Here is a 14057-nt window from a genome sequence, read left to right on the forward strand (position 1 = left end):
GCTTCCCGGGGGGGCGGCGGGGCTGTGGGATGCTGCCCGCGGGTGGGGGAGGGTGTCGGACGGTGCCCTTAATGTGCCCCGAACCGGTTGCTAAGGACCGGAGGGAAGGGGCCCCCCGGGGCATTGTCCTTCTGTAGGGGCGCTCCTGCCGCGCCGCAGCATCTTCCCCGGCATGAGTAGTGAAGGCTGCTCTGCTCCCTACATGGGAGAGTAACACGTGTCTTTTCAGAAACGTGTCCTGAAGATTGGCTCACGGCGCTTCTCTAGAGTGTATTAGGAAACTGGGCCCCTCGTGTTCAGGATTGTCCCGGGGGTGGGGGTGGGGTGGGGGGGTGGGTGGGGGAGGGGCGAAGGGAGGGAAAGAAATGGGAGAGAAACATATCCTCCAAAATATTAAACTGCCGAAGTGCTTCTCGAGTTGCCCCTTAGGTGATGCTTTTCTTTCTGGAACAAAGTAGAAACTACTGGTAGAAACTGGGAATGTCTGCCAAACGTCTGCCAGGCAATCTTCGCAGCGTTTTTCGGAATGCGAACTGGTACGAATAAAAGACGAATTTGAAACAAGGTTTGGTGTGGATTCATGAGTGCTTTATTTTTCAACGGTATTTTTAAAATTGACACGACATTGGTTAATAACATAAGCTCCTGTGTACAATATTATATAATACAATGCTGTTTTAATGGCGATGGTATAACACTTTACTTTGGAACGTTGGTTTTAAAATGGCTTCTAAAATGTTCTTTAGCCCCTCTGTCCCAACCCCCCACCCCATGAAGCCTTTAGAGCGTCTTATTAGAGACATTGTAAAATATTTGGCTCAGCACTGTGCTTGTTTTGCAGGGTATGCACCTCCAATCTTTTTCTGTGCAGAGGTGAATGCATGAATTGTTCTAAAGTGGATACACTTTGGTAACCTTTTTTTTTTTCCTGACTACCTAGCATGCCCTTATATGGTGGTAGTAATTTATTTAGTTGGTTATTCCTAATTTTTCACTACTTAAATAATTGTTGGATTAAATGCAAAATCTGCATAACCAAGTTTACTTTCTTAGTGTAAGTTCCTAGATGATAGAGTTGTGTGTTTTTTTTTTAAATGAATTGCTCAGTTTCCCTCTGCAAAGAATGTTCTAGTTTGCACTCTCGCCAACAATCTTTAAGTAACTTTTTCTGTACCCTAGCAAAAGGCAACATTGAAAAGACTTCTGTAGGAATACCTTCGCCATTTCTGTTTTCTCCAACCACTCACTGATATCCTTCTCTAGCAATCCTTTTGTTTTGTTGTGTTAGTCCTCCCGCAAGGATATTTTTTCCACTGATTTTTAGAGAGCTTGGACAGGAGGGAGGGAGGGAGGGAGGGAGGGAGGGAGAGAGAGAGAGAGAGAGAGAGAGAGAGAAAGAGAGAGAAAGACAGACAGACAGACAGACATCCATGTGTTTCTCTCACATCAATCTCTTGCCTCCCGCACATGCCTCCACCGAGACAGGGATGGAACCCTTGACCAGGAATTGAACAAGCAACCCTACTCTAACCATTGAGCACACTGGCCAGGGCATATCCCTTGTTTTCTTATTTGTTGATAGCATTTCAGTTTCACATCTTTTATTCCACCTTTACCAGTTTAGTAAAGAAAGGTTTTCTAGGTGAGGCAAAGGCATCATAGAGTGAGTAGGAGATTTGAAATTAGGATTTCCTTATATTCCAGTGTTATCTGATTGCCTTGAACAAACCACTTATCTTTTCTAAGGGACTATTTCCTCAACTCTGAATTAGAAATTAGAGCTTTCTTTCTTTTTTTTTGTATTAAAATCGTTTTGGGAGGTTTTTTATTTTTTTATTATTATTTTTTTATTTTATTGATTAAGGTATTACATATGTGGCCTTATTCTTCCATTGCCCCCCACCCTACTCCCGTTCATGCCCTCACCTCCCTGTTGTCTGTGTCCATTGGTTAGGCTTATATGCATGCATACAAGTTCTTTTTTTTTATTTTAAATATATTTTATTGATTTTTTACAGAGAGGAAGGGAGAGAGATAGAGAGTTAGAAACATCAATCAGCTGCCTCCTGCACATCCCCCACTGGGGATGTGCCCGCAACCCAGGCACATGCCCTTGACCGGAATCGAACCCGGGACCCTTCAGTCCGCAGGCCGACGCTCTATCCACTGAGCCAAACCGGTTTCGGCATATACAAGTTCTTTGTTTGACCTCTTCTTATCCCCTCCCTCCCCTACCTTCCCTCTGAGGTTTGAGCATCTGATCGATGCTTCTCTGTCTCTGGATCTGTTTTTGTTCATCAGTTTACATTGTTCATTATATTCCACAAATGAGTGAGATCATGTGATATTTATCTTTCACTGACTGATTTCACTTAGCATAATGCTCTCCAACTCCATCCATGCTGTTGCAAATGGTAGGAGTTCCTTCCTTTTTACAGCAGCATAGTATTCCATTGTGTAGATGTACTACAGTTTTCTAATCCACTCATCTGCTGATACTGCCTTACCTTTCTTGCAGGTTGGTATTTTCTTTAATATATTTTATTGATTTTTTACAGAGAGGAAGGGAGAGGGATAGAGAGTTAGAAACATCGATGAGAGAGAAACATCAGATCAGCTGCCTCCTGCACACTCCCCACTTGGTATGTGCCCACAACCAAGGTACATGCCCTTGACCGGAATCGAATCTGGGACCCTTGAGTCTGCAGGCCGACGCTCTATCCACTGAGCCAAACCTGTTAGGGCTGCAGGTTGGTTTTAATGGTCAAATGAGACATTTATGGGAAAGTACATTTAAACATACTTTGTCTTGTTTCTAATTATTGTCATCTTGTAAAAATTTCAGGGCACAAAAGCATCTTGATTTTTTTTAAAGAAAATATCTGAATTCAAAAAGCTATTTTGTGAAGTTTTTTATCCCCACACTCTCACTCCTTAAATTTGATGTTTTATTACTGCTGCCCAAGATTATATTAAAAACAATATCAGAATTATAAAACCAGGTGAATGAATGAATCTACACAATGTTGAAGGAGAGAATATTTGAAGGCATCATATATAAAGTTGAGGAGGACAGATATAAAGCTAAATAAAACACAATCCTGGGGATGAAGATAGAGAAAAAACATAGTCTTTGTGCTCTACAGGCTATAGAATGTCCAGGAAGTTAGAGGGTATAAAAGCTGCTTTCCAAATTTAGACAGCAATTTAAAAAATTAACCTTTATTGTTGAAAGTATTATGGATGTCTGCTTTGTTTGTGTTTGTTTTTTTTCCCATTGACCCCCTCTACTCCGTACCCGCCCCCAGGCCTTCACCACTCTATTGTCTGTGTCCATGGGTTATGCATATATGCATACAAGTTCTCTGGTTAATCACTCCTCTCCCACATCCCATCCCCACCTTCCCCTGAAATTCATAAGTCTGTTCCATTCTTCTATGTCTCTGGTTCTGTTTTATTCGTCAGTTTATTTTGTTCATTAGATTCCACATATGAGTGAGAGTGTATGATACTTATCTTCCTCTGACTGGCTTATTTCACTTAGCATAATACTCTCCAGGTCCATCCACGCTGTTGCAAATGGTAAGAGTTCTTTCTTTTTTTATAGTTGCATAGTATTTCATTGTGTAGATGTACCACAGCTTTTTTATCCACTCATCTGCTGATGGGCACTTGGGCAGTTTCCAAATCTCAGCTATTGTAAATTGTGCTGCTATAAACATAGGAGTGCATATATATTCTTTCTGATTGGTGTTTCAGGATTCTTAGGATTTATTCCTAGAAGTGGGATCACTGGGTAAAATGGCAGTTTCCATTTTTAAGTTTGGGGGGAAACTCCATACTGTTTTCCACAGTGGCCACAGCAGTCTGCATTCCCACCAGCAGTGTATTAGGGTTCCCTTTTTTCCACATTCTCACCAACACTTTAGACAGCAATTTTAGATGTGATGCAGAATGTCAACTGTTATGGAGTGTGCAGAAGTCCAATTCGGCGAACTGAGCATCTATGAAATGACCAGGCAGTACCTTCAGGGTCATTTTTCTGAAGATAGGAGTTGCAAGGTGGGGAAGTGTTAGTATTGGAGTCTGAGAACCTGGAGTTTAGTGTTATTGGAGCAGATTGGTTACTTTTTGAGGTTCGGTTTCTTCACCTATGAAATGGAGGTAATCCCAGTTTCCTCAAAGAGATGTGGGGATTAAATGAAATAGTAGTTGCAACACACCCAGTGAACCAGAAAGTACTGGTACTCATGTGATCTTTGTTATCCACTGAAGACTTGGCATCTTCAAGAAATAAACTAGGTCTCTTCCGACTTTGTATGCCTGGCCCCTAGCAGTCACTGGTAGTAATGTTTGCTAAATTAACATAAAATGTGACTGCTGATAAAAATTAAATTTGGACCATTGGAGAAGGTAATATGTAAATGTGGAATATTGGGCGATATTGACTATATTAGAGTTGATATTAAGGGATCAAGGAAACATTAAACTAGTTGGACCTACATGCATCTCCACTGTGACTGTCATTCTATAATATATCCTCAGTGCCAGGAACATAGTCCCTCCTTATCACCAATAAAACTATTCAAGATGCTGCCATTTCAAAAACTCTTCCCTGGACCCCTACCAGCCAGCTGCAACCCAGTGTCTCTCCTCCCCTTAGGAGTTAATAGTGGGCTTTCTCACTCTCCTTACCTTCCACTGAAGCCATGTGGTCACATTTTTTATTTTATTGGGTATCTGTGCAGCTTTTGCCATGAAAGTCTCCTTTCTTGAAACATCCTTTTTTTTTTTGTAAGAGAACATTTATTTGGTAAATCATAGTGGTAGAAAAGTAATTTCTAGCCCTAACCAGTTTGGCTCAGTGGCTAGAGCGTCAGCCTGCAGACTGAAGGGTCCCAGGTTCGATTCCGGTCAAGGGCATGTACCTTGGTTGCGGGCACATCCCCCGGAGGCAGCTGATCGATGTTTCTAACTCTCTATCCCTCCCCTTTCCTCTCTGTAAAAAATTAATAAAATATATTAAAAAAAATAAGTAATGTTAAATAAGATTATTAAAGAAATGGGCTTAGGAAGCAAGTTACAGAGGTAAAGGAAGGGCCCTTGGAGCTTGGGAGAGAGGGAGCTAATGGTAATGTGCCTGGGGGGGGGCGGGCCAGAGAAGGCATGGGCGTGTTCCCCAGAGGGAGAGCCCCCATTCTTCTTTAGTTTCTGAGATTCTATGCTCCAGGGTTTGTTCCTTCCTTAGAGGATGTACCTTTTAGTCTCTTTGGCCAGTTCATCTTCTTGGAAAGGTTGGTGTTTCTGTAGGCTTGATATTTTGTGTGTGTGTGTTATACTGACTCTGAATAATTTCTAGAGCATTGAGGCTATCTGGTATTTTAAGGTTTAGTTGAATTCCTCTGTGAAACACTCTGGGCCCTGTGCTTTGTCATGGAGTAAATTATTATCTCCTTAATAATTTTCTCTATTCTATGGAAATTGCTCTATTTAAGCTTTCTAACTCTAATGGGGTCAATTTTAATAATTTGTATTTTCCAGCAAATTATCCATTTCATCTGGATTTTCAAATTTATTAGAGGGCTACAAAATAATCTCTTGTGATTTAAATTTTTTCTTCTATTTCAATGTTTATTTCCCCATTGCCATTTCTTATTTTGTACATTTGTGCTTTCTCCCTGTTTTATTTTAAAAATATGTTTTTATTGATTTTAGAGAGAGAGGAAGGGAGAGGGAGAGAGAGAAACATTGAGAAAGAAACATGGATCTGCTGCTTTCTGCATGCCCCCTACTGGGGATCAAGCCTGCAATCCCAGTATGGGACCTGTGACCTTTCGGTGCATGGGACCACATTCAGCCAACTAAGCTACACCAGTCAGAGCTCTCCCCTTTTTCTTAGTTAAGTTATTTAGTGCTTTATCTATTTTAATATTTTCAGAAACTACAGAATTTTGAGTTATTACTTAGATCTGGTTTTCTATTCCTCTATTTTTATCTTTATTATTTTCTTTCTTGTGCTTTTTTTTGGTTTACCTTGTTATTTTTTTTAGGTTATTTTTACCATGGAAATGAATTTATAGGTTATTCTTTCATTTGTATTGATAAATATATTTAGTGCAATGAATTTTTCCTTTGATCGCTGCTTTAAATGCATATCATGGACTCTTGATATGTAGTACTTTCATTCTCATTATTTCTTTAAAAACCTATAATTTTAGTTATAGAATACCAGAGATGATTTAATAGGTTTTAAAATTTCTAGGTGGAAGGGTTCTTACGGATTTTTTTTGGTTTGTTTTTGTTACAGTAAATTCTAGTATTATTGCATTATGATTAGAGTATTGCTTGTAATATTTCTTTTTTTTAATATATATTTTATTGATTTTTTACAGAGAGGAAGGGAGAGGGATAGAGAGTTAGAAACATCGATGAGAGAGAAACATCGATCAGCTGCCTCCTGCACACCTCCTACTGGGGATGTGCCTGCAACCAAGGTACATGCCCCTGACCAGAATCGAACCTGGGACCCTTCAGTCCCCAGGCCGACACTCTATCCACTGAGCCAAACTGATCAGGACTGCTTGTAATATTTCTATTTTATGGAAGTTACTGATGTTTTCTTTGTGACCTAATATATGATGATTTTTGGTGAATGTAGTGTGGGCACTTTAGAAGAATGTGTATTCTCTAATACGAGAGTGGCAAATTTGATAAATATCCTTAACATTTACTTTATTAGTTATGCTGTTTTGATCTTCTATCTCCTTATTTTTGGTTCACCTAATATACTACTGAGAATGCTATATTAAAGTCACCTATTATTAGTGTGTTTTTATCTATATGTCCTTGCATCTCTTACAGTTTTTGTTTCATAAAGGTAGTTGCTATGCCACATTCATGTGAATATATATATTTTAATTTATTCTATCTTCATCATGAATTGTGGCTTTAAGCATTAAAAAGTGTCTTTCTTTATTTGCATGCTTTGGGACTTGAATTCTACCTTACCTTATTCCAGGATTGCCACCTCCTGCTCTTTCTGGAAACATCTGCCTGGTATAGTTTGGCCACCCTTTTATTTTTAACCTTTCAGAATCACTTTATTTTAGGTATATCTTTTGTACAGCTCCTTGAATTTTGTTTTGTGATCCTTGGTTCACATCTACTTTCATTGATTTTATTTTATTTAAAAAATTTTTAATGTTGATCCTTTGTTGTCTTGCTTTATATATTGTTTTTTTTTTAGAATATAATTTTATTGATTTCAGAGAGGAAGGGAGAGGGGGAGAGAGAGAGAAACATCAATGATGAGAGAGAATCATTGTTCGGCTGCCTCCTGCACGCCCCACACTGGAAATCGAGCCTGCAACCCAGGCATGTGCTCTGACTGGGAATTGAACTGTGACCTTCTGGTTCATAGGTCGATGCTCAACCACTGAGCCATGCCAGCCGGGCTGTATATTGGTTTTGAAATATCAGAGGCTAGTGTAATTTTTTTAAAAAAATTATAAGTTAGTTATTCTTTTTACTTAGAGGTCTGGGGAATTTTAACTTTATATTTGAAATCAAATACTTTTTACTAGGCTATGTTTCAGAGTTTATTGTTGTATTCTCTAATTTTCCCAAGTATCTGGTGAGCCCAGGTCTTTTTTTTTAAATACTCTCCTGAAGATCTGTTTTATTGATTTTTTTTTAGAGAGACAGGAAGGGAGAGAGAGAGGAACATCGATGTGAGAGGGAAACATTGATCAGTTGCCTCACATAAGCGCTCTGACCAGGATAGAATCTGAAACCTAGGAATGTGCCCTGACTGGTAACTGAACCCACAACATTTTGGTGTGCGGGAGGAAGCTCCAAGCAGCAGAGCCACCCAGCCAGGGCAATTCAGGTCCTTTTTTTATTTATTTCTGGAAAGTTTTCTTGGATTATAGTTTTAAATATTGGTTCAGTTTTATTGTTGGATTTTCTTCTCAGGGACTAGAATAATACACATATTATTCCTTCTTTACCTGTCTTCTGTTTTTCCCTGCAAAGTCATTTTCATTTTCTTGATTTTTTTCCTGACTTTCTTCAGTGTCCCTTATTAAATTTTCATTTGCGTTTATTCTCTCTTCGGCAACTTGTTATTTATTTTTCATTTTTGATATAATTTAGTCTTTTTCTCCCATTTTTTTCTCTAATTCATTTAACTTCCCCCCTGTCATTTCACTGATTTTGGTCTATTTTCTGTTCTTAGTTTTAAAATTTCTGTCTGTGGACTGAAGGGTCCCAGGTTTGATTCTGGTCAAGGGCACATGCCTAGATTGCGGACTCGATCCCCAGCTGCAGGAGGCAGCTGATCAATGATTCTTTCTCATCATTGATGTTTTCTCTCTCTCTCTCTCTCTCCCTTTCCCTTCCTCTCTGAAATCAATAAAAATACGTTTTAAAAAAATTCTGATTCAAGGTGAGATGCTTTAACAGACTTAGAGTTTTCTTCTGCTCTCTGGTTTTGGGGGGGAGAATTTCCCTCAGTTCAGAAACTCTTTCTACTTTCTTGTAAACATATGGGGATATCAGACTTTAAAATTTTTGCAAATCTCTTAAGTATGAAATGGTATTTATTGTTTTAATTTTATTTTCCTGATTAGGTAGGGTTATATATATTTTTCTATGTTTATTGGACATTTATGTTTCCTCTTTGTTGAAAACCCTAAGGATATGGCTGTCATCTACTGAGGTGAGACAGACTGTAGGAAGAGCAGATTTTGGAGGGAGGTTAGGAGTTTGTTCTTGGACGTGTTTACAGCATCCAATAGGCTGTTGGACATGTGAGAATGCAGCACAGAGGATAGGGGGTTGGTTTATAGACAGCATTTTTGAAGCCATGAGAGTGTAGACTGAGGAGAAAGTGTAGACAATGAGAAGTCCATATACTGAGATCAGTATTTAGAGGAAGACTGGGTTCCCTATTTAGGGGTCAGAGTGGTGACAGGGAAGATGAGGAGAAGCCAGCAAAGGACACAGAAGAAATCTTTACAGGTAGGAGGAAAACCAGGAAAGTGTAATATTCTGGAATCCAAGTGAGGAAATGTTTCTGAGAGGAAGGTGTGTCTAGGAGGAGGAGGAGCCATAACCATTGGATTTAGCAGCATGGATTTCATTACTGATCTTTATGAGAAGTTTGCTGCAGTGGTGGAGTGGAAAGCCAGATTGGTGAGGGGCCAAGCAAGAATGGGAAGGCAATTCCATTTTAATTTTTGTGTGGAAACTCCTTGCTGTTCTCTGTAGTGGCTGTGTCAATTTACATTCCCACCAACAGCGCATGAGGGTTCCCTTTTCTTTACATCTCACCAACACTTTGTTGATTTATTGATGACAGCCATTCTGATAGGCCTGAGGTGATATCTCATTGTGGTTGTCATTTGCATTTCTCTGATGATTACTGAGCTTGAGCATCTTTTCATATATCTATTGGCCAGCCAGCATGGCTCAATGGTTGAGCATTGACCTATGAATCAGGAGGTCATGGTTTGATTTCCTGTCAGGGCATATGCCCAGGTTGTGGGCTCGATCCCCAGTGTGGGATGTGCAGGAGGTAGCTGATCAATGATTCTCTCTCATCATTAATGTTTCTCTCTCCCTTTCTCTCTGAAATCAATATATATATATACACATATATATACATACATACACACACACACACACACAGATAGCAACAAATGTTGGTGGGCATGTGGAACTATTGGAACTCTCATACATTGCTGGTAGGAATGTAAAATGATGGAACTGGAACTGCTTGGAAAATTTGTAAGTCTCTCAAAAAGTAAAACAGAATTATATGACCTATCAATTCACTCCTAGGTATGTGTGTGTGTGTGTGTGTGTGTGTGTGTGTGTGTGTGTGTGTATACTAGAAAAATAAAAACATGTTCACGCAAAAACTTGTACACAAATGTTTATAGCAGTATTATGCATAATAACCAAAACATAGAAACTCAAATGTCTGTTGAGAGATGGATTAATAAACATAATGTGGTATACCCATAAAATGGAATATTACTTGGCCATAAAAAATGAAGTACTTATACATGGTAAAACAGGAATCACTTTTGAAAATGTTATGCTAAGGGAAAGAAGCCAGTTACGAAAGACCACATATTGTATGATTCTGTTTAAATGAAAGGCCTAGGATAGGCAAATCCAGAGAAACAGGAAGTAGTAGATTTGTGGCTGTCAGGCAGGGGCTTATCGAAGGAGAGGGGGAATGGAGAGAGACTGCTTGCTAATAGGTTTCTTTTAGAGATGAAAATGTTCTAAAGTTAGACTGTGGTGATGGTTGTACCTTCCTGTGACTATACTAAAAAACGTTGAATTGTAAACCTATAATGGGTGAATTGTATGGTATGTGAATTATATCTCAACGAACCTGTTTTTCAAAATAATTAAATGGAAAATAGTATTACCTCCCAGAAAATAATATACATTTAAAAATCATTGCCAAGGCTATTTGGTGTGCCCCCCCCACAACCTTTGCATTTATTTTTATTCAATTTAATAGGTATGAACTGATATCCAAAGCTTCTTTAGTTAAATTATAAGTTCCCTTGGTAGAATGTAAAGGTCAGGATGGCAGAAATTTTTGCCTATTTCTCTTCACTGCTGTATCTCCAAAACAGTGCTTGGCAAATAATAGGTATTCAGTAACATTTGTTGAATGAATGCATTTTGATATTAGGAGTTAGTAAGTAAACATTTTCCCCTTTAGTATCTTATTTCATAGTGCATCTGGACTAATTGTTCTTTCTAGCCTCAAATTCGTTTTGGAATGAAGCAGTGTAATAACTGAACGAACTGAACTGAATGTACTTCTTCGAGTGATCTGATTCAAGTCCTTTGACCTTATATGCTTTTACTTTTCTGAATTTCATTATAACAATAGTTTGCAAATGTTTGATTGTGAAGACTCCTTTTTAAAACCAATGTCAACATAATAATAATTGTACTCTCTGTGGAAAGAACTACAGAGTGGCAAGAAGCCATTTATATTTTACAGTCACCACAGTCTCTTCAGAATTTTGTAAAATAGAGGTTATAATATATGAAACATAAATTTCATAATATGTGCATGGTGGATGTATGTATTATGTATGGACCATGGCAATAATTTTGAAAGCCACCAGAGGTTTGGGGACAGTAAGTTGAGAACTACTTAATTATAGTATCAAAACTGAGGAGCATATTAAAATGTAAATAATAAGTAGTATAGAAGATTATACCCTAATCACGTATTTTAAAAATTCAGTCCCTAAAGCTATCAGTTTCTTTTAAATATGTATATCCCTTGCCCAAAGATATGTTAATTTATTGTTTTTTTTTTAGAGAGAGGAAGGGAGATGGAAAGAGAGAAACATAGAAATGTTGCCTCTCATACGTGCCCTCACCAGGATTGAACCCACAACCTAGGTATGTGCCCTGACCAGGAATTGAACCAATAACCCTTTGGTGTACGGGACGCTGCTCCAATCAGCTGAGCCACATGGCCAGGGCAAGACTGAAGTATATTTTTAAAAATCAAGTTTGTGTCTTTTAAGATTTACTTATTTTACATATTTTAGCAAAAATTCAGAAGCAAACTAAATGTTAATCATGCTTAATTAAGTTTTGATATATTTATCTGGTAGATGTTAGGTAGCAATTGAGTATTATAATTAAAAAAATATATTTCTTTATTAATTTCAGAGAGGAAGGTAGAGGGGGAGAGAGATAGAAACAGATTCGGCTGCCACCTGCACGCCCCCTACTGGAGATCAAGCCCGAAACCCAAGCATGTGCCCTTGGCTGGAATCGAACCTGGGACCCTTCAGTCCACAGTCCAATGCTCTATCCACTGAGCAAAACCAGCTAGGGCTTGATTATTATAATTGGACATTGTAATTCTTATTTGACAATTTAAAAAGCAAGACATACCAGCAACTATTCTTAGATATTTTAACTGTGATTATATGAAGTCTTTATGCATTGGGGAAAGACAGGAGGGTAGTAGTGGTTGTGCCCAGAGAGAGGAATTCTGGGTAATTTTTTCCTCTTTTTGGAACACTTACTTGGCAGTTGCTGTGTGCCAGGCACTATTCTAAGCTCTTTTCATGAATCAACTCAGGGATCATCAAACTATACACATTTGGTATTTGGGGCCTCTTTGTGTGTATGGGGGGGGGCGGAGGGCTTGAGTTAAGAATTATATATATATATATATTAATCCTCACCCGAGCATATTTTTTCAATGATTTTAGAGAGAGTGGAAGGGAGGGGAGAGACAATGAGAGAGAAACATTGATGTGAGATAGACACATCAATTGTTTGCCTCCTGCACGCCCCCCTCCCCCACAACTAGGGGGTGGGGATCGAGCCTGCAGCAGAGATATGTGCCCTTGACTGGAATCAAACCCAGGACCCTTCAGTCCGAGGGCCGATGCTTTATCCACTAAGCCAAACCGGCTAGGACAGTTTTTATACTTTTAAAGGATTTAAAATAGAAGAATAAGATGCATGGAGACTGTATATGGCCTGCAAAGCCTACAATAGTTACTATCTGGCCCTTTGCTGAAAATATTTGCTCACTCCTGATTTAATTCATTTTATCCTCACAACATTTTGATAAGGTGGGTCCTGTTATTATCATCCTCATTTTACAGATGAGAAAACTGAGGCAGAGAGGGCTTAAATACTTTTTTGTTGTTGTTGTTGTTGGTAACATTCACTGTTTTTAGAGCAGATTGCAGGCTCTTTCTACAAACTTGCTAATATTGTGTTTCTTTGCAGTGTAAAAAGTGGATAGTGGCTCACATGTCAAAGGATGGGACGGTCACGCTCTAGATCCCCCAGGTGGAAACATAGGTGAGCAGTTACAGTTTAGCAGGGCAAGCTTGGATTTGAGATGTACTTGGACTTCCAGATTCACCAGTATGATTAAGAACCTATGTTAATAAGTTCTTGGGACCTGGTTATTCACAGTAGGTGCTTTACAGTGACAGAGATTGTATTTCTCAGAGCTGACAGCTTTCTTTAATTATGGTTGGCAGCTAGAATTCATCCATAATAAAAAGAAATGCAATGACCACAGTAAGGGAGAGTGAGAAACATCTTTGAGAGTGGTTTAGAACTTTACAGTTGTGTATTTTATTTTATTTTTTTTCATAATCAGTATGTTTGAAGACATTGGGAGTTAGAAAATTGGGAGTTACCTCTTTTTTCTTCATGGCAGAATAATAGAATTTTGAATAATTCAATAGTAGTTCACTTTCCTCTTCCCTGATAGGTACTGTCAAACGTATATGTAATTAGATTGCAACAGTTCAACTAGTATTTAGTGTATACCTGCTACAGGCAATTTCTGGGGCTACAAAGGCAAATACAACACCTCACAGCCCCTCAGCAAGCACACAGCAAGCACATGGGCTGGTTGGGAAGATTGACGCCATAGCCAGCTATGAGACTGTGGGAAAAGTGTGGTGCTGCTGACTGAGACAGAGTATTCTGGATCCACAGGGAAGGAATAATTCTGCTTTGGTGGAAGGGAAAGGGGGATACAAGAAAGTCTTCAAAGAAGAGATGAGATTTTAGTCACTTAAAGATGAGTAGAATTTCTAAAGGCAGAAAGAGAGAAGAAAAGTATTCCAGTTAAGGGGGACAACAGGAGCAAAGGCACAGAGCTATGAAAGTGACTGGTACACTCTAGGACTCATAAAAAAGGCCATGATTATATACACAAAAGGCAGACCAAGGTTTTTCATAGTAATGCGACTTGGCCATTGTGCTTGCCTCATTGTGGTTCTACAGTGACTAATCAATCATTTCTTCAACAATTTTAATTTCAACTTCACAAGACTAAATTGTAGTGGGGAGGACCTTCAAAAATGGGGGATGTAAAGCGAATGATTTTAACTTGGAGGGCATCACAGAGGTCATTTTGTGTCGCCCTTTTGTGGTAGGCACTGGTGAGGGGCCGCAGAAGAGCCTGGCAAACTTAGTGCCCGATTTCTGGATTCCTTCTCAGGACTCTGAAAAACCGTAAGAAG

General features: G+C 38.9%; 1 protein-coding gene across 1 annotated transcript in view; it reads left to right on the plus strand.

Annotated features, from left to right (window-relative positions):
• Positions 1–11373: 11373 nt before the first annotated feature.
• Positions 11374–14057, plus strand: part of BCLAF3 (BCLAF1 and THRAP3 family member 3) — a 43871-nt gene continuing 41187 nt past the window's right edge. The window contains exons 1-2 of the mRNA XM_023753682.1: positions 11374–11445; positions 12802–12876. Of these exons, the coding sequence (XP_023609450.1) occupies positions 12836–12876 (41 nt within the window). The 5' untranslated portion in view covers positions 11374–11445; positions 12802–12835. The remainder of the gene's footprint in view (positions 11446–12801; positions 12877–14057) is intronic.

The sequence above is a fragment of the Myotis lucifugus genome, unplaced genomic scaffold, assembly GCF_000147115.1.
Source record: "Myotis lucifugus unplaced genomic scaffold, Myoluc2.0 scaffold_49, whole genome shotgun sequence".
Lineage (NCBI taxonomy): Eukaryota > Metazoa > Chordata > Mammalia > Chiroptera > Vespertilionidae > Myotis > Myotis lucifugus.